Source organism: Lactuca saligna, chromosome 8, assembly GCF_052625555.1.
Source record: "Lactuca saligna cultivar CGN05327 chromosome 8, ASM5262555v1, whole genome shotgun sequence".
Lineage (NCBI taxonomy): Eukaryota > Viridiplantae > Streptophyta > Magnoliopsida > Asterales > Asteraceae > Lactuca > Lactuca saligna.
In genome coordinates, this window is record NC_136424.1 from 237,509,524 (window position 1) to 237,536,984 (window position 27,461).

Consider the following 27,461-nt stretch of genomic DNA (forward strand, 5'->3'; position numbering starts at 1 on the left):
CGTTGATCTAGAAATCGTAGTAGTATGATCTCGTGTTACCCCGATGGTAACTTACTAATGATGTGTTTGATAAGCATATATATGGAAGTACCTTTATGTCTATACACGTATATACGACATATAACTAATATTGAAACGACCCTCGGATAGTCACCCGAAATTCCCCCAGACCACATCCAAATCGAGGAAAAGGAAATAGGATAAGTGGCTTTCCTAAGCCCTTTAAACATTATTTATACAGCTATACGTATATAGGCATGCAAATTTATAAGTAGTAAAACAAAGTTTACAATAAAGCATTTGATAAGTAAAAGAGTTTGTAAAACATTTTGAAGTAAAACAGTTTGAACAGTGATAAAATCATTGGTTTCTTAGTTATTAATCACATGTGATTAACGCCGTCACATGTGACCGAAACAATAACTATAAGTGTTTAACTTGTATTCCCCCCCATAAAGCATTTAAAAGTATTTAGAATAATTAAAACGGTTGATTAAGGGGTATTAAACTCACCTGGAAATTCGAAGATAGCGAGCTCGAAAACCGGGCAGAGTTTCGTCTCGCGAAACGGATTTTTCTCGGGATTCTCGGGAATCTCGGGAGTAAAATCGACCCTCGGGACTTGAGCAAAAAGACCAGAACTTCGGGTTTGAACGGGCACGGAAATCGAGGCAAGATCGGGAGAGAAAGAGAGGAAATGAACAACATTTTCGGAAAGCCTCGCATCCCTTTTATAGGGTTGCTGAACCGCCTCCGAACGCGGGGCATACGGGCGTACGCAGCGCGTACCCGTGCGTCATCGCTTACGCACTTCGGACGGGACGGGTCGGATGGGATGGGTTCCTGGGTTCGCGGGTCGGATGGGACGGGTCGGTAGCTTCGCATAGGGCGACGTGGTCGATCCGAGACCCTTCATTCGAGTACGCGGGGCGTTCGAGCGTACGCGGCGCGTACTTCGGCCCTAGGCTGACTCCTCCCTCGGATAATACCGAACTTTTAATAAAGTCTATATTTTAAATTATTTATCAAACTTCAAAAATTCATATCTCTTTCATACGAACTCCGTTTTCGACGTTCTTTATATCCCCGCGAAGGTGAGACTACGATCTACAACTTTCGTTTAGATTCCATTGGCAAATTCCGAAATTATTTTTATTATTGTTTTTATTATTTAATATCAATCCATCGTGTTTAAGGAATTTCTTTGAAAATTCATAACTACGCTATCTGAAGTCGGATTTGGGCGATCTTTTTACGTACGATCATGGTTCAAAGACATTAAATCATAGAAAGAATTTAAGTAGAACTTATTTATACATTTTATTACTCATAAGTGGTTACAATACTTGACCTATTAGGTCATTACAAAGAGTTGAAATATCGGGTTGTCACAACTTATCCTTACAACCCATATGAAAACTTGTTGTTATCTATTCCTAAGCAATATCTCATAACTCCTAAGAAGTAGCTCAAGAATCCGATCTTCAAACTACGCGATAGAAATCCATCTACGCGATCAGATTCAGCATATTCTTTCTTTAAGTTCCTTTACTTTTCTTTGATTCTTAAAACATTACCATGTGACCCACCCACATCATGTATCAGGAATCTCAGAATAGAAACTTAACAGAGTTAGAGTAGTGGACTTTACCTGAAGTAGAGTCAACCTTATTGACTTTAACATCCTTAGGTAAATTTGGCAGCTTCGCAAATAATGACCCTTTCTTTTGGCAATATAAACATATGGACCCTTTGATAATGGTACACGGGACTATCACAGACTTAGCTTTTCTCTTTACCATTTGTTCAACCGAGTTGACTATGGCCGACCCCTTTCCATTGGGAAGAGAATGCTTTTTCTGTATTTCCAGTGTCACCATTGTCAATGTCCATAAAGTTTCGAGGAAGTTGATCTTAACAAATAGATAAGATCATTAAGGGTCTTGTCATGGTCTGTTTCATAGATGTCCCAAAAGGACTCACTATGTGACTTAGAAAGTAGTTGAGCCACTAACTTTCTCAAGACTTTGACACCCAACTCTCCCGGCTTGTCAATATGTGACTACATCTCCAAGATGTGATCACACCTAGACCTTGCCTTGCCATTAGGGCTTGAGTGACCTTAAACTTTTTAGGAACTTGTGGGGTAGGGAGAATAATTGGAGGAGGTGAAAGAAGTATGATTTCCATGGGATATCATCTTCATTTAGGAAAGCTTGTTTCAAGAGATTTGGAAAGATCATAAATGTCTAAAACAGACATGTTTTGGGAGATATTCAAGATAGTTGATCTTAAAGTCCTTAATATGACACCCAATATGAAATATTAAGGTTAGGACCCAACAAACTATTTTATAACTTAGAAGAGGTATGCCGTAATCCAAGCTATAAAACAATTTGAAGGTAGGTGAATGACGATTCACCAATTTCCACCAAGATAAACGAAATGTATTATTAGGTTTTAATTCGATTTGAAATTCCTAGATCTTTTGAGATTCATTGAACTGTTCAATGGCATGTTTCAATCTCGAGTGTGCCCTTCAGGTTTCGTGACTGGGATGCCGAGGATCACAAAACAAGGTGTGAAGTAACCATGCAAATTACTTGGTACCCTTAAGTGTTTATCCCTCAATCGATGTGCCGGTTAACCACACACGCTCCATCGATACTATGATAAACATTAAGTTACCCTTTGCCTACCTTGTTAAATACAAGTTAGTGTGCCGGTTAACCACACACGCTCCACTAACCGACTTAAACAAAGTGCAAAGTGTAATTTCATGGATTAGCACCTTATTCACATTTTCCTAAGTAACTAAGATTGGGTATTATTTAGAGTTTAGTTACTTAGTATTTATCATTAATACTTTGAATGAAGGGAGAATTATAGTCCTGTCAAACCCGTTCGGCTAACGACCCTCCACCAGTCAAGCAAGCGGTGGGTGAGAGTGGACACCCATTAAGTTGCCATTTTATAGGCAACAACCTTATACCCACCTTATAGACCGGCTTCGTGAATGAGGCGTACTAGCGGTAAGACCGACTTTACTCTTATACATGTATATATATTATTAACTTATAATATTATAAAGTATAAGGGTTGAATTTTAACTTTTAAAATTCTAAGGGCTAACTTGGAATTAAACTATTCAAAACTAATTAATTCCATAACTTATGTGTTTAAAGTAGTTTTAATCCAAAAACTCTTCAAGTTCCATAACTTATGGAAGACTTTAAACTAATAAAAGAATTAATTTTTTCTTTATTTATTTAATATAACTTATGGAATTAATTAAGGTTACATTATTTTTATTTATTTATTTAATGAAGAGACTCTTGGTCCTCCATAACTTGAGGACAAATTATGGAGTCATAACTCCAATTAATTAGAACTAGACTCTTCATTTTTTGTAACCTTTGCCAATTTTATGAGTTTTATGGGTCTTTAATGTGACTCTTCATGTAACTTGAGGACAAGTTACACAAACACATTTTATACTCAACTCTTAGATTAAAATGGATTGAAAACAACTATTTCAATTAACTTTTCTATTAATCTAAGCAACTCATAATACCAAGATAATTCAAATCAAACTTTTTCATGTAATTAGTCTAACCTTTAAACTAATACAAAACATGAATCTATTGACAATTATCTTTGAAAATGGATTAGCATGAACATTACCTCATTAAAAAACAAGTTTATAAGTTCAAAACAACTTAGGGTAATGTTCCTAGTCCATTTCTAGCCAAAAACCTCGAAAATATGCTGTCTGGGGTCCAACTCGTCGAGTGCATGAACATGACTCGGAGAGTTGGATGCATTTTGCCTTGGACTCGTCGAGTCCCTTCATGGACTCGGCGAGTCTGCTGGGCTGACAGCACCAATTTCGATTTTTCAGCTTCTATTGCAAGTATAACAAGAAAACAAGCCTAGGCTCTAATACCACTGTTGGGTTATGAGCATTCTAACACTCCTAAGTGTACATGCAACCCTAAATACCTTGGATCTATGTTTTCTCTATTATACATTCAAATATGAATATCCAAGGTATTATCCTAAACTAGCATACAAAACTATCAATATAACAAGATAGAATACATACCTTTTTGATGGAGCTTGTCTTCATGAAGCTTGAGTGCCTAGTGCCCCAAGTGTGACACCTCAAATGGTTCACAATCATCAAAACACTTAGAATAACTTGAGAGAGTTCTACACTTCATGAAAATCGGCTAGCCCTTTCTTACTCTCACTAGTGGCCGATTTTTCCTCAAGAATAAGATGCTTATATAGTTATACAATTAGGGTAAACCCTAATTGTCATGACTTTCCATTTCCTTGGATCCATGGGTTCAAATACACCATGGAGCATCCATGGAGCATCATATGGGTTTTGGCCCAACTAGATAATCCATGGAGCATTAGCCCACTATACAAGTATGGATGATTTACACAATCAACCCATATATTTAATTAGTCTTCTTTTGATCACTCAATTAACGCTAGATTAATTCTTGATCAATACTAATTAAATAATCTCATTATTCTTATTATTAATATACTAGAACTTATAATATATTAATAACCATAAGTGTCTTATTTCTCTCATTTAGTCTATCCAAGTGCATGATGGTATGCAACCCAAATGGACCATGCCGGGTCGGGTCAAGTCTTACCAATTATAGTTATGGACTTAGACATTAATCCAACACCCACAACATAAGTCTGGCTTGCCCTTGGCCCACAGCTTATGTCTGGCTTGCTCCCTAGCCTAATCAATCCTTGGATTGAATACCGTTAAGCCCTCAGTATGAGTCTAGCATGCCTTTCACGGCCCTAAGCTCGTATCTGGAATTCTCATCAGTCCTTAATATGAATCTGGCATGCCCTCCCTGACCCTCAGCCCATATTTGCCATACTATAGGGTTTGTTGGCTACAGCATGGATCAGTACAACCTTATCCCAACCCATACAATATGTCAACATATAACATATAATATCATATATATAGTTAAACAGATAGTATCACAGGTAGTCCTACAGATCTACCAAACTAGCATATCAAGAATAGCATGCATATTTATACCATACTCAATACATCAACAATGTTTGGTTATCAAACCAATGAGCCGACCTTGGTGCCTTCAACCTGAAAGTACAGTGATGAAAACTCACCTCACAAGTAGTTAAACTGGTAAGATCTAACTTCGAATCTCAGATCCCGACTCAAAGCCTACAACCATCATGACCAACCCATCAAAATCTCAAAATACCCAAAATGCCCTAAAAAGTCTAACTTGGTCAACCATGGTTAAAGTTAGAGTTAACGGTCAAGGTTAACAATCCACGTTGACCCAACTCGTTGAGTGCACCTCTTGAGCTCATCGAATTCTACAATACTCATACATTCGAGGCAAACCCTAGCCAACCCGCCGAGTTAGTTGAATAACTCGCTGAGTTTTCCCCAGCTTAACACATACAACTAAAATTTTGATTCCAGGGACTCTAAGACTCAGATCCAAACTCCAAATGTGTCTAAAAGGATAAATTTTCCAACTTTATCCTTTAGGACTACTCTAAATGCTCAAAAACCCATCCACAAAGCTTGAAAACCCAAAGGATTAATCATTAAACACAAAGTCCTTGAGATCTAGAACCCAACTTTTCCAGAACAGATTCTAGCCTCAAAAACATCCTAAAGGTGGTTGCTTTATAGACATGCATGTCCAGTGCATGTATTGAACCAAAAATGATTCACAAAGGGTAAATTTGACCTAAACTCCATGCATGGCATCAAAGCTTGACTAAAGACCAGATCTAACCCACTCTAAGGTCATATTGACCTAGAGATTCACAAAGTTGCAAACTTTATGAAGTCCATCCACTACAACATCCACGAATAAGGAGAGAAGGGGACAAAACTCAAGATCTAGCTACATAGATAGATAAAAATCGGATTTTGAATACTTACAATGGTCCAAAAGAGTGCCAAACTGAAGATGATGGCTTATCTTGCTAGATCCTTGCCTCCTTCTCTCAATCTTCTCCTTCTTTTGCTCCAAAATGCCACACAAAGTCATAATATGAGATAAAATGAAGATTAGGGTTCACAAAGCCAATACTAGGGTTTGGAGGCTGATAAAAAATCAACCTCAAGGAATTAAGGAGGTTATATAGGGTGCAAACTCTAAAATTTAGGGTTTCTCAACCAGTCGTCAAGTTTTCCTCACCAACTCTTCGAGTTGGTCCGAAAAAGATGTGCAACCCAAAAGCCTTCGACATGTTGAGTTGAGGCCATCAACTCGACGAGTTCCAAGGAAAACTTGCCTTTTAAGGAATAAATATCACACCTGGAAATTGGGGTGTTACATGTGAGGTGAATTTCTATGTGTATTTATAAGTGTTAATTCATAAAAATGCAATCTCGATCTAGTTCATTCTTTCATGTATGGGTTATGAAGCTTAGAATCTTATGATAAGTTAGGGTTTTGGATTTGAACCGTTTCTAGCGATGCAACATCATAAAGTAGGAAAGTTTATAATTTAGAATATCATTTGGACCTAGACCTGAGTGTTGGACGAAAGGTCTTAAGGGATAAAGTACTTAATGGAATGATTAGGACCTAGTTGAGTACGATGGGCATACTAGATCTGAACCACGTACGTTAGGTGTAAGTTAAGTACACTGGCATACTCAACCAGCCTTGGACTTTGACTTTTGTTGACTCCGTTGACCATTGACTTTTGACCAAGTTTGACTTTAGGTCAAACTTGAGGGTTTTGACTAGTGATTAAGGTTTTATCTAGTTTTAGTGTAAGTGCATCTGCAGGAGTACACAGTGTAGCAGGGAGCATATCGCGGTGTTTCTCGGGTTTCTTCATTTCAGGTGAGTTTTGCCTCAATTGTATCGTAGGTCAAAGGCACCAATACCGGCCCACTAATTTTCGTTATTTGTTAGTAGGTGTCACACCCCCAAGCCAAGGATAGCGGAAACGTCCGGGGGTGGAGGACTTCATGTATAGTATCATAACCACAATTGCAATAGTAATTTAAGCAAACACAACCAACATATATATATATATATATATATATATATATATATATATATATATATATATATATATATATATATATATAATTGAAAGAGTTACATCATTGTATGAGTTACATGTTTCCAAATCAATTACAATAAGTTGACAAAACATGAATGTTGACGCCTTAACGTCCCATCCTCAAAATGCACTTTGATACCTGTTTAGTGATTTCCTGAGAATACAAGCTGTTTGAAAAAGTGTCAACACAAAGGTTGGTGAGTTCATAAGATTTTGTTTTAAATCTTGGTAAAAGTATTTCTCTTGTAAATGTCATGTTTGTTTCAGAAAATCCGATATTTTCCTTAAAAAAGTGTAATGTAGTCTTATATCCGAAGACCAAAATGTATAAGTACCTCTCTTATTGTTAGAAAATGATATGTGTTTAAATCGACATAAACGCATTTAAATTAAATGAAATTCCCATAAATTCTTATGTTTGTTAATACTTTCTGTGAGTTTATTATAACCATGTTATGACCTAGTGGGCCTGAAATGACGTTTTTCAGGCGTTGGGAATGTTATGACATTTGTCACCTCAAACCTGTCGGTCTAGATGTTGCATGCAGCTCAGGTGTGAGTTTGTCAATCCTAATATAGATCTATATACAACTACACGCTCTCCCTCCAGGTGACTCTGGTTAAAATACAGGACTTATTAGTAAATGTGAAGCGAATGTCTCACAAAGTATTTAACAAATTTAGGTATAATGAAATGAAAATCCCTTATTGTATATATCTACCCTTTTTGTATGAGTGTGTTATGCAATGTATCATAAACTTTACCTATTATAGTTTATCAAAACAAGGGTAGTAAATGTAATGTACTTAAACTATATTCGACGTGGTTCATTCAATTGTTTGAGTAAAATGGATGTACTTTGATTACAACAAATCGTGTTATCTTTTATATTTCATATATATATATATATATATATATATATATATATATATATATATATATATATATATATATATATATTATATATATATATATATATATATATATATATATATATATATATATATATATCATATCATATCATATCAAACATCCATTTATTAACTGATGTATGTTTATATACCAAGATAAAATTTCATTCATTTGAAATAACATACATGCACATAAAGATATACACCTTGCTCAACATGTTACAAGGTGATAATAAATTGTTAGCATTTTTCCGTTAGTAACAGCATCGATCACTGTTATTAGAAAATTTATAAAAACTTCATAACAGATCTAAATCAGAATCTGTAAATTCTGGGAGTTTGAAAAAATGAGTCTAGTTTGTTCATAAAATTTTCCATGATTTTTAGTGGCCTCCAACTTAGGTGAAAACATCCATAAACATAGACTGGTCCGGATTGGCTCTTGAAATGATAGACAGTTTTGCAAAAATCACCATAAATTGTAGAAAAATCGTATGGAGACGTGCAAGTAGTCATTTTAAAGGTATAAACCTGAAATATTTGCATCTAATACAGTTTTGAAAAAAATATGTTTAAGTCGACCAAAACAGTCTGTGAATGGAGCCCAACTTTTCTGATGAAAGCTGTTAGAAGTATTTAGGTGTCTTCTTAGTGATTTTGACTTGTATCCCCCCCCCCCCCCACCTTAAAACTTAATAAAATACGAAATTGTATGGGTATGAACTCACCTTGAGTGATTTCAGTGGGTGAATGTCGAAGATGAGAGGTGTTCAACTCAAGAACACTTGAAGGATCACTTGAATTTTCTAAGATCTAACATCAATGTGATGATGTTTGTGTAAGCAATCTATGATTTTGAGTAAGAGGGAATGTAATAATCATAAGGAGAGTGATGAAACTTACCAAAAATGAGAGAAAGTTTGATGATCATCCCTTAAAACTCGAAATTTGAGTGAGAGGATTTGAGAGAAAAGTGATGTTTGATACTTAGTGGAAATGAGGAAAATGAGTGATATTAAGAGTGAAAGAGAGTTTTCCAACTCATTTGGATGTGGGTTTGCTGGGAAATGAGTGGGGTAGTACCTTGAGGTGACTAGGAATAGTGGGGAGTACAATAGTTGGTCAAAGGAATGGGCATGAGGTGGTTGTTTGTGCCAATTATTATGGAAAGATCCACACTCCACCTCAAGATCTCACTTAATAGATTTTATTCTTAAATAAATATTTCCATAAAAATATGTATAAATTATGAATATTTAGGGTCTCATATGTTAAAATATGATTTCTGGAGAAAGTCCCACGTTAAAATAATTAAAAACGGGCTTAAAACGGAGTCGTGGTCGAAAACCGGGCGAAAAAGTGGAAATTTCGGAATTCTAGGCGAGGTCTCGGCCTCAGCAGCAGGAACCGAACAATGGGTGCGGATCCAGGGGAGGAGTTGCGGTCCGAGGTTTTTTTGATACGGGCATGGCTGCGGCTCGCTGGCTGCGGTCGGGGCTGCGGCTCGCTGCTGCGGCTCACCTGCTACGACTTGCCTGCTGCGGCTTGCACGCTGCGGTTCCAACCCAAGTGGGTCCGGCCTCTAAGAGGATTCGGCCCTAGGGGGAGCTTCCGGGTCCTTTGGGGTATTTTACCCGTTCTAACCTCGTTTTAAGCGATTTTTGACACGGTTAAGGGTCGTAATGACCCGAACGACTTCAAAAAGTCATGGGAACTTTTGAGAGAGATTGGGAGAGATTTAGGAGAGATTTCAAATAGAAAGAGGTATAGTGAAAACGATTGAGAGAGGTTTTGTTTGTGACCCTTTTGAGTGTCCAGCTTTGCAATGCGAGGTCCGTAAACCCCATTAAGCCATGTTTTAAGGTCCTACACACTCCTGGTGAGTGTGCAATAGTGTTTTATCGCTTTGGTTCAATGTTTAGCATTTTCACGGCTAAGGAAATTCAAACATACGAATTTTCCAATGATGATTTCTCATTAAAATAGTGAGTTGTCTAGTAATTACACAATGTAAACCCTAATATACAAGGGCTAATTGAGTCGTCCGGTTTGACTTGTTGACGTTGATCTTCCAAATGATCACTGGCCGGAACGATCTATGATAGCTATTAACTAGTGCCATGGAGTCAGTCAGTCTAAACTCTATAGCTCAACAGTCTAGTGCAGCTAATGTACGAAGGAAGCAAGAAGTCAGCTAAAAAGTATGAGAATCTCCACTGTTCAATCAACAACAACAGGGAGGGATGCCCCCGAGGGCATCCCGATCGATTCAATCAACAAAGCAAGTGTTGTGAGCCCACCGGCGAGTGAGGGCTAAACGGTATTTATAGATTGAAACTAGAAAACCTTAATTCCTCCAAATCTTGTATCATTGTAGGAATTCAATGCAATGATTAATGATTGTGGCATCATTGACTGCGGTAGAAAACCGGGTCGAATAAGCAAGAGTGGGGGCTTTGTTTGGGCGAGGCTTGACAGAGTTTTCACTAATCCGGCAAAAAAATGGAAAAAAAGAAAGCATTCACTCCTCTTTTATATCTTGCATCTATAGTATTTTTGCCTTGGTGGATTTCTCTCTCATTTCAAAAAAGTATGGAATCCTGGGTTACTAATTGGTGGAATACTAGGCAATCCGAACCTTTTTTGAATGATATTGAAGAAAAGAGTATTCTAGAAAAATTCATAGAATTAGAGGAACTCCGCAAAGAAGTCAGCTATGGGCAAGACTTGGGGCGGGCCACCAAAGCGGGTTTAACCGGTTAGAGCTGCCTCGTGGACGGACGAAAGAAGGTAAGTTACAGAACGGGGCAGTGAAGGCTCGCGAAGTAGACAGCAAGCAAGAGCTTCTCATCTCTTCTCCGCCTCCTTAGCCAACCAAGCAACTCGACGTTGTCGCCACCTGTAAGAAAGATAAGGCCAAAAACTGGACTAAACAACTCTGCTATCGCTCCCGACGCGGGATCTTCCAAGTGAGCCTCATCTAGACTATGTTAATTATTTCCGCTACTCCTTTTGAAAGACAAGAGTGCTCACCTTTCCTTTCTACTTTCATACCTCAACGAAAGAACTAGGGCTCTTAGATCAACTACACCCAGGGGCGAGACAGGAAAGAGAGGAACTGCACCAACAACTAGATTATAAAAGATGGAAGGTCGCTAAGCCTGATTACAGCATGAGTGGGTTAAAACCAAAAAAGATTTGTTGTTTTCTCGATGTTTTCTCACATTTTCGATAAAACCCTCTCATAAAAGTATTTTAACAATACTTTGGCTGATATTAGTAGATGCTACTCGAACCACGCTTTTTCTATACATATCGGCATTTCGTATAGAGGTTATTATGTCAGCAATAGTATCACTACCCATGATTAATTAAAATTATTGGTGCCTCCAAATTTGGATATAATCAAGATGTTTTGAAGGATTTTGTAGGTTCATTGATCAGGGTTAATTTCTTGTTCTGTTGTTCGAGGAATTGCTTCAAGGGAAGGAAAGGAAGCAGGGAAGCTAGCTATGACTTGACCCGAAATTGACTATTGTCACAGTAAGGGATGCCTTAAGGACTTTATATAGTCATGTAGGAAAGACTGAGGAATCTTGATCTAGTCTTTCTTGGTTGCTCCTTATTTGGTTGTGGCTCTAGAGTATGTCACCTGTCCGAGTGTCTATCTCACCTCTAAGTATATACGGTTATGCATTCCTTGGATTGTTGGTATTTAGTATGTTGCTATGTTGTAGTTATCTATTAGACCTGTACCTAAATATTGAGTATGTTGTCATGATGCAGTAATATGTTAGATCTGTATCCTTGTATATAGGATGTTACTATACGGTAGTGATTTGTGGAACTATATGTCTACCTATACTAGTTGGTTATCATCGAGTGGAGTGCCCTAGGGATCGTATGTGGTCATGTAGGATAGCATGAGAACTCTTGATCCAGGCTTTCTTGCATGTTCCTGGTTTGGTTGTGGCTCTAGAGTATGATTATTTGTTTGGGTGGCTATCTCACCTCTGGTTACTTATGGTTACACACTTTATGGAGGTTAGCTAGTAGTGAGACAATGTGCGATGTGAGGACTAGTAAGCGGTAATGAGATGTATCATTGTTGTTTACTTGTATTCTGTGCCTATTTAATCCTTCATTATTTATATGTCGACATATAGTGGTAGTGGGTTGAGGCGATCCTGCTTTGTGCTTAATGCCAAGATACCCGGTGTGGGCCGGCTGTAAGTCGTAGGCATGTAGGCTCGCAAAGAGCAGTTAGGTTGATGTAGTAGGCCAACAAACCTTGGGTATTCCAGCCCGATGGCTAAGTTGACCCGATGCATGCTTGTATGTTTATCGTATGGGGTATTTTTGGGGGAAACTCACTAAGCTTTGTGCTTACTCGGTTGTTTATTGTTTCAGGTATCATCAGATGTCTTGAGAAAGCGAAGGCGTGACTATACACATTCATCAGGAACAACGAAGATTTTGCGCTTTAATATTACTCTGATTTCAATAAATGTGTTTGGAATAAATAATTTTATTCAAAATGGATTTATAAATGGGAAGCTCTACTTAAATAAAGCGAAAAGTTTTGCTTGTGAAAATGACACGTTACATTAATCATATAATATATTAATAAATTATTTATTTCAATTTCGAATTAGTTTATCAATTATATAATAAATTAACAAATCAATATTTCTCTCTAAAAATTATTTTATTCCATTACTAGTTATGAGGGCAACCTAAAAATTACTTTGTTTTAGTGATTCGCTTAGACACCCTAATCGTCAACCTGAAATAGAGTTCATGTTGCGGATCGGAAGGATCTTCTGGCTTTTGTGTGATGGTTTGTCGGAAATTGAAGCCCTAATCGAATGGAGAATGATCAAACCAAAATCGATGAAGTCAACGTTGCTACATCAGCTTTTCAGAGTTCTTTGAAGAAGACGGTAATTCAAGGAAGGAGTGCTTTGTGGCTACATTAGGAAGAACAACACGTGTCCAAGATACGCATCTAGTAATTGACCAGCCAACTTTAAAAGACTAAATTTGCCAACCCATCAAACTATTGTGACCAAAGTCTGAAATGATAAAATGTAACTATTCATAAGGATCGTTGACTATAATGTAGGACCATAGTATATATTACTTTTGTTTCCTTAATTAATTTTAGTGCATCATTTATCATTATATTATCATTGGGTATAAATAATAGTATTGATTGCTATATATAAAGATTGGGCATAGAAAATAATAAGAAATATGTTTAGATGAGAAATTAAATATCTCACTAACAATGCAAATATCTTTTATTTAGCTTCCTTACTCTAATTCTTATGGTACGTAAGATACAGCAACCATGTATTCGGCATCGTCTATAAGCCAAACAAATCGATTAAATCGGTTTGGGCATCTAATCGGCTGCAGCCGTTATCGTTTTTAAAGGGTCCTATTACATATATATTACATATATAGATAGAACTTCACATTGTAGTAGGGTACAAATAACATGCAATAACCCATCGTTTATATATGCAAATAACCGTGTATTAATTACTCGTCATCATCGTTCAATCCGATTACATCGCCAACAGCTGATAAACCACTGCCAACAGTCTCTAATCCTGCATTGGCGGTCTTCACCAACATGTATGCAACCTTCATCTCCTCAATGGGTATGGTGGGCAAATAACCAAAAAAGCTATAACCCTGTTCGTCCAAATCTTTCAACTTTTGATTGTACCACTCACATAACTTCTCGATCAGTGGGAGAATCGCTTTTCCCATTGCCTTAATGAGTTTGTATCGACTGAGTTTATAACAAACCTCAGCGATCGCCGGACAAATCAGAAGGGTTAACGCCGAGTACACAGAATGCAACGCTGCTTTTGTAGCGAATTCTTCAGTTCCCTGTATCATATTATCGGCTGCTGATTCTACAGCTTGTGATATAGGGTTGTCCATCACCAAAGAAGCTGTGTTATCGATCATATGATCTGCTGTCTCTGTGATCGAGCTTGCTATACCTCCCACGAGTGGGATATTTCCCACGATGTTGGAAGCCATTTCACCAGCATCCTCTATACCACCGGCAACCGCTGCTAAACTATCGTTCTTGGTCTTCACCAACTTGTAGGCGGCCTCCATCTCATCGACTGGTATCGTGGGTAGATAATCGAAAAAGCTATAACCCTTGTCGATCATCTTCTCGACTAAATTATTGTACGCGTTGCACAACTTCTCGATAAGTGGGAGAATCAGTTTTGCCAGTCTTCTAAACCATTCTTTGGTGTTGGCTTTATACCAAACCTCAGCGATTAATGGTAGGAGAAGAAGGGTCAACGATGCATAAACTGATTTCAATGCTGCTTTTTTGCCTGCTGATTGAGCTTCCTCCATCATTTTGCCAGCTGCTGTGTTGAGAGCTTGGGATAGAGGATTATCGGTGACTAAAGAAGTTGTTTTATCGATCAATTCATGGGCTGCGTCTGTTGTACTGGAGATCGAGTCTGTTACACCGCCCAGTACATTGCCCAAGATTGGGATACCACCCAAAAGGGACTTGGTTTTTGTAAGTGCGGCGTTGGCGGTGTCTGTTGGATTGGTGATATGAGAATGCAAATTGCCAAGAAGGCTCTTCAATGAAGATGGAGCATACTCGTCAATCTGTCAAAGCAAAATTAAATTTATATATTATAAATTAGTTTTGATTTTTTTAACATGCAGGGTTAATTTATCTGGAAAAAAAACATCACTTAAAACTATAATGACCTAAATAGTTCAACTCTCTCTCTCTCTCTCTCTCTCTCTCTCTCTCTCTCTCTCTCTCTCTCTCTCTCTCTCTCTCTCTCTCTCTCTCTCTCTCTCTCTCTCTCTCTCTCTGTACCTTGTCATCAGCAAACACAAGAATACTCTGAAGAAAATCCGTGAGTTTGTTGAACAGCGGCCCGACAGTAGAACCTACGGTGCTTTCTACAGAAGCAATGGTTTTTTCAGAGATGCCAATGTGTTCTTTTATGAAAGTATACACATTTGACAATAATGCCAGAAATAACGCTCCAATCTTGTTCAGAAACTCTAGGTATTTTAACTCTGTAGATCCTTGCTCGACATTAGCCTGCATAATTAGACCAACTCGGTATTGTCAAACAATTTCGTAAATTTTGAGAAAGAATCATGTTAAATTGGAACATCAATATATGGTAACCAACCTCGTCTGAATCCATGGTTAGTGGAACTCAGTGAACGAGCTCGGAACTATGGAAATTCGTAAGCCACTAAAATTTAAGGAAATTTATGAAAAATATCTATATAATTCATGTAAAATATGGGTTGCCTATATGTTTATATACTCTTATCATTTTTGTCTTTTACATTCTGTGGCATTTAACTAATGACCTATCCAGAACACATTTTTTATGTGGAAAACGCAACTCTGATTTAACATATTAATACTATTTCAGAAATAACAGTAGTAACTGAGTAATGAAAATTTTGTAAATTTTATTTTATCTTTAATTAATTAATTTTAACGACTTCCTCGCCGATCATAGTGCGCATGTGTAAAAGAAGTTACATGCAAAAGTCATATATGGTGCTAAAAGGTATATAATATATTTTTATTAAAATAATACCATGCTATTAAAGTAACCCACTCACGTCACTACCTTCTCACCAGGCTTAAGAAATGATATATCAGCGACGAGTTGCTCGCCACATCGTCTTAAAGGATATCTTACGCAACCACTCTGTACATCCTGATAGTTTTTTACCGAAGAACTGTAATGCATTTCCATATTATAGAGTTAAACCTACATGCTTATATATATATATATATATATATATATATATATATATATATATATATATATATATATATATATATATATATATATATATATATATATATATATATATATATATATATATATATATATATATATATATATATATATAAATTACACGAATGATTCCTATGGTTTAGGGTAACTTGCGCGTTTGGTCCCTAACTTATTTTTCTAACTCGGAAGGTTCCTACTGTTTGTTTTTCTTACACGCTTGGTCTCTGTCTTACATAAAAGTTTATTTTTCCCTTGATTTTTTAATTTATTTAAATAAACACACCCTCAATCTCATCCTCTCTCCTTACCTTACCTACTCTATCATTTTTTTCTATTTAAATAATTATCTTTTTACGTAACATAGGGACCAAACGTGTAACAAAAACAAACAATAGGGACCAAATGTGTAGCAATAACAAACAATAGGGACCTTCCGAGTTAAAAAAATAAGTTAGGGATCAAACGTGCAAATTATCCCAAACCATAGGGACCATTCGTGTAATTTACTATATATATATATATATATATATATATATATATATATATATATATATATATATATATATATATATATATATATATATATATATATATATATATATATATATATATATAAAGAGGTTCAATAGAGCACCATAATTAACTAAATAACCAATAAACCATTTTTTTTAATAAAAAAATTCATAATTTTTTATTCTTTTTCCAATTATATCAAATTCGATAAAAAAAATTCGTCAGATTTACAATACGAATCTTTGAAAATTCACATTGTGAATCAAAAATATATTTAACATTTACAATGTTAAGTTATGAATTTATAAATATTTTTAATTTTTTTCCATAAAAAATAAGCTTTAGATTTAAAAAAAATATTTAGTTAGTTGGAGAACCAATAATTATAGTTATCTATTGAACTTTTTCATATATATATATATATATATATATATATATATATATATATATATATATATATATATGTGTGTGTGTGTGTGTGTGTATCTTTGAAATTTAACATTATGAATCTAAATTTACACGGTGAATCCGAAAAATATATTTAAGATTCACAATGTTACGTTATAAATTTATATATTTTTTTATTTTTTTTTCCATAAATAATAAACTTTAGAACTTAAAAAAATATTTGGTTTGTTGGAGAACCAATAATTATGGTTCCCTATAGAAATTTTATATATATATATATATACACACACACACACAAGAAATGTGAGCATTAAAGGCAACAACCAAGTTTCGTGTTGTTTGTCGTCGCTAATGGGCACATGTTATCGATCCGTATCAACTGTTGAGGTGAATTGATAGCTGTAAATTTAGTCTTAATCCAACGCCAGGAAGTCCATTTTGTTTAATTCCTTTTTGGTGACGTTTTTACCTCCGACGACATTGCCGCTAATACCCAAAAGATTAGCGCCAAAGATTCCCTCCAACGCATGTCGCCACTCACTACTAGAAAACATGGCATTTTCCTACGGAAAATAGCTACGGAAATTTTCCGTAGCTAATTAGCTACGGAATCGTTACCGATCAGCTACAGAATGGGATGCCCTAGTTTAGTAACGGAATAGCTACGAAATAACTACGGAATAGCTACAGATACAAAATCCGTAGCTATTCCGTAGCTAATTAGCTACGGAATGGCTACGGAATACCTACGGATTCTAATTACCTACGGATTAGCTACGGAGTATGTTTTCCGTTAGATTTCTGTAGCTAATCCGTAGCTAAGTAGCTACGGATTTGCTACGAATTTATCTTATTTTTTATTTTACGAGCACCAAACGTCGTTTTTTTTTTCGCTTCGTTATTTTCACACCTCTACTATATATAATTATATATTTTTTCACCAATTTGTAGCTATTAATATCGTTCATAAGGTTGTGTACCCCTTCGGGATCAAGTACTCGTTTCATAGTTTAACATTGTACTTTTCACCAACTTGTGATGGATTATGTTTGTATATGTATATTTATACACATGAATGAGTTGTGGTATATGTGTACGTGTATATGTGTATGTATACGTGTTTGTGAGATGTATGTGAACGTATTCATAGGCATTATAGTGTTAAACCACTAAACGAGTAATGGATCTCGTATGTGCACACAATTTTATGAATGCTATTAATAGCTATAAGTTGGTGAAAAAATATAGATAATCATGTACAATAGAGGTGTGAAAAACGGAGCGAAAAAAACGAAGTTTGATGCCCGAAAAATCAAAAATAAGAAAATTCCGTAGCTAATCCGTAGCTAATTAGCTACGGATTAGTTACGGATGTTTCTTATTTTCGATTTTTTGGGCACCAAACGTCGTTTTTTTTTTTTTTTGCTTCGTTTTTTTCACACCTCTACTACACATGATTATCTATACTTTCACCAACTTGTATCTATTAATATCGTTCATAAAGTTGTGTGCCCCTTCGGGATCAAGTACTCGTTTCACAGTTTAACATTGTAATGGCTATAGTTTTCACGAACGTGTGATGGATTATGTTTGTATATGTATATTTATATACATGAATGAGTTGTGGTATATGTCTACATGTATACGTGTTTATGAGATGTATGTGTACGTATTCATAAGCATTATAGTGTTAAATCATTAAACGAGCAAATGGATCTCGTATGTGCACACGACTTTATAAATGATATTAATAGCTATAAATTGATGAAAATATAGATAATCATGTATAATAGATGTGTGAAAAAAAACGGAGCGAAAAAAACGAAGTTTGGTGCCCGAAAAATCGAAAATAAGAAAAATCAGTAGCTAATCCGTAGCTATTTTGCTACGGATTAGCTACGGAATTCTAACGGAAATTATATTCCGTAGCTAATCCGTAGAATTCTAACGGAATTCTAACCATCACCATCACCATCATCATCATCATCATCACCATCATAACCATTATCACCATCATCGTCATCATCACCATCACCATCACCATCACCAACATCACCATCACCATAACCATCACCATCACTATCACTATCACCATCACCATCACCATAACCATCGCCATCGCCATCCCCATCAACATCCCCATCACCATCACCACCACCATCACCATCACCATCACCATCACCATCATCATCATCATCATCATCTCCATCATGACCATCATCACCATCATCATCATCACCACCACCTGATTTCTCTCTAATTTGGTATGTTTCAAGGGTAATTTGATTCCTAATTTCTCTTTCTCCTAAATTCCGAGTTTTGTTTCCTGTCTTCTGATCGCTCCGATTTGTCGCTTACAGCTCTGATTTCTCTCTAATTTGGTATGTTTTGTTTATTTTCTTACAGCGCTTACATAATACATACGAAAGTAACATGTCCCTGTTTGCTCATAACAGTAGTTGAGATCAAGCAAATATTCTTCATTTTCTTTCATGATTCTTAACACACGATTTCTTTAAATTTACAATCCTTGTACCTTAACAATTGAACTAGATGTATCCAATATGTGAAATAGTTAACATCACAGATTAACACATATTCTTGTTCACATAGTAGTTGGGTTGAATCTTGTACATGGTAGGTTGTATGGGATTTAAGGAATGTTGCAGGTGATTCCCCTAAATGTCGTGACCTTGTACTTGCACAAGGTGCTTTGATTCCTCTACTATTCCAATTAAATGAGCATGCAAAGTTATCTATCTTGAGAAATTCCACATGGAAGCTTCCAAATTTTTGTAGAGGAAAACCACAACCCTCTTTCAGTCAGGTTCGTTTCAGAAAAGACCAAACTACCCACATAGTTTTTGGCTCTATCTTTTCAACATTTGTTGTGGTACATTGATAATTTTGGATTCTAATTTTGTCTTGACTTTTCATATATAAAACCTACACTTCCAGCTTTAAAGCAACTTATTCATTCAAATAAAGAAGTTTTTACATATGCTTGTTGGGCTCTTTCATATCTTTCAGATGGCACAAATGATAAAATTTAAGTATTCGTTTCACAGTTTAACATTGTAATGCCTATACTTTTCACCAACTTGTGATGGATTATGTTTGTATATGTATATTTATATACATGAATAAGTTGTGGTATATGTGTACGTGTATATGTGTATGTATACGTGTTTGTGAGATGTATGTGTACGTATTCATAAGCATTATAGTGTTAAACCATTAAACAAGCAATGGATCCCGTATGTGCACACGACTCATATACATCATCATCATCATCATCATCATCATTATCATCATCATCATCACCATCATCATCATCACCATCATCACCACCACCACCATCACCATCACCATCACCATCATCATCATCACCACCACCACTACCACCACCATCACCATCACTATCACCACCACCACCACCATCACAATCGCCATCACTATCACTATCACCATCAACATCACCATCACACTATCACCATCACCATCACTATCACCACCACTACCACCATCACCATCACCGTCACCATCACCATCACCATCACCATCACAACATCACCATCACCATCACCACCACCACTACCATCACCATCACCATGATCATCATCATCACCATCATGATGATCATGATGATGATGATCATCATCACCACCACCACCACCACCACCGTCATCATCATCACCACTACCACCATCATCATCAATACCACCACCATCTTCACCATCATCACCATCATCGCCACCATCACCATCACCATCACCATCATCATCATCGTCATCATCGTTGTCATCACCATCATCATCGTCATCATCATCATCATCATTACAATCATCATCACCATCACCATCACCATCACCACCACCACCACCACAACCACCACCACCATCACCATCATCAACATCATCATCATCTTGGGGGAGGTGCCATTTCTTGGGCTTCCAAAAAGCAATCTTGCATTACAAACTCAATAATGGAATCTGAGTTTGTTGCGTGCAGATGCTGGTAAAGAAACATAATGGCTAAGGAATTTAGTCTATGAGATTCCTTTGTGGTCTAAATCGATAGCACCTATCTCTATCCTTTGTGATAGTGATGTCGCTTTGGCTAGGACATATAGCCAGGTTTATAATGGCAAATCTAAACACCTAGGCATTAGACATCGTATGATTAGAGGACTAATCATGATTGGTGTGATTTTGGTTATGTTTGTGAAATCGCAACAAAATTTGGCAGATCACTTGACTAAAGGTTTGACAAGAGACTTAGAAGCCGGTTTGACGACCAGTCGGGGGTCTGGGGGCAGAGCCCCTAGGGCCGAGGTTTCCAAATGGGCAACGCCCCTTTGGCGGGGTCTAGGGGCAACGCCCCTAGCTGGGGTCCCGCTGCCAGGTCAGCGGGCGGGGTTAAGGGGCAGCGCCCCCGCGGGGGTTGGGGCAGCGCCCCAAAACCTCACTAAATTTTACATATGAGAACATAGTGGAAAATTCAATTTATTGAGGGTGATTATGGTAAACTAAAGAAATTTGTTACTTTTGGTAACCCTAAATCCTCATTAGATCCGGATTACCCTGACTTGTTTCCAAAGCAACTAATGACGACCCAACCCTAATGAAATCCTAATCCCGTTTAATATATAAACGGTTCTCCCTTCTCATAATAATAATAATAATAATAATAATAATAATAAAATAATAACAATAATAATTATAATTATAATTATAATTATAATAAAATAATAATAATAATAATAATAATAATAATAATAATAAACGGTAGATAAGTGAATAAAAGTGTTAGTGGAAGACATTAGTAAGGATGTGGCATTCCCAGCCAAGTGGTTAAGTTGTTTGTTATGTAAATAATGTACCCGAGATCGAGTCTTAGCACCCCCGTTTTTTTTATTTTTTCTTGTCCTTCTTCAATTTAGGGTTTCTTATTTTTTATTGACCGCCTCCGCCTCCATTTTAGCAGGCTCCATACTTCTCGCTTCTATCTTCCTCCCTTCTGTCTTCTTTGAACGGTACCCAAAAACCCCTCGTAGCTCGTCCCTTCTCCGGCGCATTCACCTTTTTTCAGGCGTTCCTTCCCTCTCTGGTAGCATAGTCCTCCGTCATTAACCCTCTTTGCTCGATTTCTTCTCCCACAAAGGAAAACCTAGTCCTGATGATCATCGTAAACTTCTTTTCAGGCGTTCCTTCCCTTATGGTGTTGAGTGAACAAGGTAGGCTGTAGAGTGATGCTTCGTTGGTTTATGTCGATACCATAGTTAATGGGCATTGAAGAATTGCAGGTTGGGAGAAGTTTTGGACTCTCTAGATGAGGGAGTTGGAGACGGCGGCCTGGGGTAATCTGGTAATTTTGCAACTGTGAATTTAGTTCTTTCTTGCAAGAACCATACGGGTATTGGTAACCAATGTTACCCAAGTTGGATCGGGTGTTGTTTTGTGATGGTGAGTCGATTTCAGGCATGAATGAGACTTGATGATCATCGTACCAGATTGGTTCATGCTCGCTTGCTCTCCTGATCATAACGGGTAGTCGTTTCTTGAAAACCCTACACACCACCCACCCTTCTTCCTGTTTTCAAATAAAAGAGATTGAATTGAATAAACTAGGCATTATATATATATATATATATATATATATATATATATATATATATATATATATATATATATATATATATATATATATATATATATATATATATATATATATATATATATATATATATATATATATATATATATATATGATCGATGGTATATATTAAATCCTCATTGGAAATCTTTGTATTTATCAGTATGTTATTGTATTCCATTTCAGTTTTGTCAAACTTTTCCAAACATAGAAGATGATTTAAATGATTTTCACAGGATAAGTGTTAGGGTTGAGCTAAATAATTGTTGTGTAACTTATTTTGAAGAGCATACATTGGTTATAGTCAAGTGAACCTATATTTTTGGTTGAGTTACAAATTAACTTATATCTGTTTCTTTTGTTGGGATTAGATATATTGTTTATATCTATTTGTTTCTTCTGTTATAGTTTGAAAAGGGAGAAGATGCTACAATAGTTGCTTGAGACCTGTACATGTTGATTTAAAAGACTCTGGTACCTTTTTTACTTTCTTTGAAGTGGAGATAATAAATCGAGTTATTGAGCTATGAGTTTATGTTTAGAAGCACTAAATTTGAATATTAGATGTGAAAAGAGAGGAATTTTCTGTTCTTAGGTCTGTTAAAGTTGTAGGTTGCATAAAATGCTTATTTTGAAACAAGCATCAACACACCACCATGTCGTTTGTACGTTGCATAAATTCTAGAAAATGATTGCTTTTAAATCCAACTCATGTTTATGGGTATCATGCAACTAAATTTGCTTAAGTGGTTGGAAAGAAAAGCATAATCCAAGGACTCTATTTGCATTTGGGTAAGATTAAGTAAACTTTTGTGTAACTACTATGCATCTATGAGTTAGATTTTCACTAATATATTGCTCAATAGCCTTTGGTCATGCTATTATTTTATGATTTTTGCAATTACCATGAACTACTTTAAATTCGGTATATGGAACCTAAACTATTATATAAGCATGATACCCAATTGTTGCAAGATATATGGAAAAGTTTGACAAACTGTTCCCATTTGCTCAATATATATTGTTTCACCTTTGCTCAATGTTCCCAATTATGGCTATAATAAACAAATAAATAAAGTACATTGCTATATTTGTATTTTTCGTGATCATTGATTATGATGTGTTGAAACAGGAACAATTGGCAGCCTTTGATTCAAAACTCAAATTGAAGAACACTTGTGAGCCTTTAACGATTCAACATACCCGATAATTTACCAAGTAATCCACCAAGTAATTCTCAATTTTATGTTTGTAAGCACTTAGTTAAACATTTGTAGTTGACACTTTTAATGTGTATTATTAGACAATGTTCATTAGTAATATGTATTTTGTATTTCATACTTTTTTTAGGTTTATGAGTTTTATTATAATATTATTTTTTTGTAGTTGAATTTCAATATCATTATAAGTTTAATGTAAATGGTTTTTTCAATATTTTGGACAGAAAAAAACTGGATTTTTTAATAATTTTGTGTTGTTTTTTTTTTTTAAAAATAAAAAGTAATTAGCTACGAATTACCTACAGAAAATCCGTAGCTATTTACTTCCGTAGCAATTCCGTAGCTATTTATTTCTGTAGCTATTCCGAAGTTATTTAGTTTCGTAGCTATTCCGTAGCTATCCATTTCCGTAGCTATTCTGTAGCAAATCCGTAACTATTTATTTCCGTAACTATTCCGTAGCTATGGTAGCTACGGAAAATTCCGTAGCTATTTCGTAGCAATTCTGTAGCTAATCCGTAGCTATAATTTAGCCACGGGCCATTATGCTACAACCATTTTTTCCGTAGCAATTCTGTAGCAATTCGTTTATAGCTATGGATTGTGCTGTAGCTATTGGACTAGTTTTCTAGTAGTGACTATTAATCCTTTTGTCGTCGTATTTAGTATATGCCACCGCTAATACACGTCACAACTAATACTTGTCACAGATTATACCCCTTTCGTTCTGTCCCAGTTCAGTGTGCATCCAATTTTCATTTTCGGGAGAAATCATTACGCCCTACGACCTCGAAATTTCCAAGGCTTCCACTGTCATCCAACACATCGGCGATGCACCCCAACACTGGCAACCCACCCCTTCACCAGCGATGTTAATAACTTTCCAAACAGCAACAGAGCATGAACATTTGAGTGTGTATGTAAAAAAAAAAAAGGAGAAAAGGAGGGCCACATTAAAAAAAATTTAGTTTTAGGTCTAACCCTATATAGAGAGAGGGAGTGTGTGTGTGTATGTGTGGATCTGATAAATACTCAAAAAAAAGGTGACGACTACAATGAGAATTTGAAAAGATGTTTAAATTATGTTTTGATCAATCGTAAGCAAAATCAAAATAGGATTGAACATAGTGATCTAAATAAGATCTCGTTTCAGCTCAATTACATTGGGTACAAAAGAACAATGAGAGAAAGCTTAAAGCATACTAATGCCCATAAAGTTACAACTCCCTAATATACCGACTCTACTTATATGGTACTCATGGAAACAAAAAATACTAGAATTTGACATTACATTGCAAATCACTAAAGTACCTAGTAAATACATTACATAACGAGGTCATGTCAACATTTTCTATTTACAGACTATTCGACATCCAAGACACTACCTAAGTTTCAGCGTCTCACAACATATATAGACTTTACGTTCTCCCTCATTTGTGATAAATGAGGAATCTTTGAATTGAGGGTAGTGTCTTTAAAGTCTGCAACAATACTTACAAATCTCCATGTACCATTGAAACGACCCAAAAATACGACCCAAAAATTTCGTTTTTTCAATATAATCAAAACCATAATATGAGTATCATAACATAGAAAAACATACGCGATGCATCCCAAATCATAATAAAATACTGTACGGAAAATTGTATCATACTACATCAAATCCAAAACAACTAAAACCATCCCCAGGATAAAAGCTAAGCTGTGGTGTGTGCGATGCTATCACCCCGAGCTCTTCCCTTTGCTTGTGGAATTACCTGAAACCAAAACTGAAACTGTAAGCACGAAGCTTAGTGAGCTCTCCCAAACTACCACATACCATACAATAACATATAAACACATATTGGGCCTCGCCCACTGCATCGGGCCGAAGCCCGGAAACTGCATCGGACCGAAGTCCGGAACTGACTGGGACCCTGTCCCCTGCATCGGGCCGAAGTCCAGAACTAACTGCATCGGACCAAAGTCCGGAACTAACTGGGACCTTGTCCCCTGCATCGGACCGAAGTCTAGAACTAACTGCATCGGACCGAAGTCCGGAACTAACTGCATCGGACCAGAGTCCGGAACTAACTGCATCGGACCGAAGTCCGGAACCGACTGGGACCTTGTCCCCTGCATCGGACCGAAGTCCGGAACTGACTGACTGAACATGGCATAGCATAACACATCAATTAACATGAACACATATACGGCATACTTCATCGGGCCGTAGCCCGGAACCCATAACACTTAACGCCTAAAACATAGCACACAAATCCTGTTCGAGCCACGAAGGCATCAAACATACTAGCTACTGCGTCGGACCTAAATCCGGGAACTACTGCTAACTGAACGGGTCGGCATTGTGGCCTTAGACCCGTTCCTACTGGAAGGAAACTCACCTCGTAAGCTGGCTGCTGAGTGTGTGGCTCGGGAAGCTAACGGCTGCTGCTCCTGAATCTCCTCGGCTACAAGTCCATAAACACACTCAATCAAAAACTAAACACTGCGCTTGGGGTAAAATGACTCTTTTACCCTTGGTCAAAGTCAACTCTCTTTTGGGCTGACTCGCCGAGTTGAGCCACCCAACTCGCCGAGTCCTACTCTCACTTCTCAGTTCTGCACGCTGCTACTCGTCGAGTGTGGCATCGACTCGACGAGTACCCTCTTGATCCAAGAACTCAGACAATCTTCATCCGACTCGTCGAGCCGTATGAACAAACTCGACGAGTTGTTCTTGATCTTTAAGAAGATTGCCTTGGACTCGCCGAGTCAAGGCATTGACTCGTCGAGTCCTAACATGGGTGAGTTCAGCTCCCAACTCACCGAGTCACCCCCTGTGGCTCACGGCTCAACTCGACACATCATGAAGGGACCAGCCCAGTGACTCGCGACCAGACTCGTCGAGTCACATATACGACTCGCCGAGTCGCAGCCATGCATCCATCAAATACGCCGATTTGCTCAATTCCAGTCCATGCCATTCACAGATCTGGGCTTCTAGGACACAAATCACACGTAAAGTTTCCAACTTTACGTGTAGATATTCACCAATATGGATTTTAAGGCTCAAAGTGCACCAAAATAGGTAGATCTAGGGCTTTCATGCAATATGACCCCATAAAGGCATTAGATCCAAGTTCCAAGGACTAAATCATGCCTAGATCTAAAGGCTAACAACTTATTACAACCCACAAAGCACAAACAAGCTTGGGGAAGAGCCCAAGAAGGACTCCTATGAAGCTAAAAGAGATTACAAGCTTGAAAACAGGGGGGAAACGAGCTATACCTCAAGGAAAACGTTGGGATGACACAAAGATGCCTGGTCTCCTTCTCCTCTTCTTGATCTACTCTTCTTTCTCCTCAAAATCTTCAAGAACACTCCAAAAACACTTCAATCTCTCAAGGAAATAAGGGAAAAGCGAGGTTGGGAGTTCTGGGGGGTGAATGGGGACGAGGTTGGGCGGAATGAGGGTTTAAATAGGGTGCAAACCCTTGAAATTTAGGGTTTCATCCAACAGCGGTGACTCGCTGAGTCCGGGATATGGACTCGCCGAGTCGCCAACTTAAACGTGTCCTGAGTCTCGTCCCTACTCGGCGAGTCGGACCTTATGACTCGCCGAGTCCAAGGCTAAAATAGGGAAATGCTCAAATAAAATTCACATACCGGAAACCAAGTGTTACAAATCTCCCCCACTTATTTTAGACTTCGTCCTCGAAGTCTGCTGCTCGATCCTGAAACAGCTCGGGGTAATGCTCCATCATCTCATCCATCGGTTCCCAAGTCCATTCCGAACCCTTGCGGTGCTGCCATTGCACCTTT

General features: G+C 37.1%; 1 protein-coding gene and 1 long non-coding RNA gene across 4 annotated transcripts; one reads left to right on the plus strand and one right to left on the minus strand.

Annotated features, from left to right (window-relative positions):
* Positions 1-13,524: 13,524 nt before the first annotated feature.
* LOC145011350 (uncharacterized) lies at positions 13,525-15,369 on the minus strand. The gene is made up of 3 exons (XM_078970055.1): positions 15,231-15,369; positions 14,906-15,136; positions 13,525-14,685 (listed from the first exon to the last, which is right to left on the minus strand). Exons 1-3 carry the CDS (start codon positions 15,243-15,245, stop codon positions 13,573-13,575), a joined length of 1,359 nt encoding a protein of 452 aa, XP_078826181.1. The 5' UTR covers positions 15,246-15,369; the 3' UTR covers positions 13,525-13,572.
* A 6,252-nt stretch (positions 15,370-21,621) lies between these two features.
* On the plus strand, positions 21,622-24,712 carry LOC145012686 (uncharacterized). 3 transcript variants are annotated; one of them, XR_013664623.1, is made up of 4 exons: positions 21,632-22,330; positions 22,845-22,910; positions 23,569-23,666; positions 24,367-24,712. It is a non-coding gene; the product is annotated as an uncharacterized LOC145012686 (long non-coding RNA). The 3 variants fall into 3 exon arrangements; XR_013664621.1 differs by lacking the exon at positions 24,367-24,712 and having other exon boundaries at positions 21,633-22,330; positions 23,569-23,769; XR_013664622.1 differs by lacking the exons at positions 22,845-22,910; positions 24,367-24,712 and having other exon boundaries at positions 21,622-22,330; positions 23,569-23,769.
* The last annotated feature ends 2,749 nt before the right edge of the window (positions 24,713-27,461 follow it).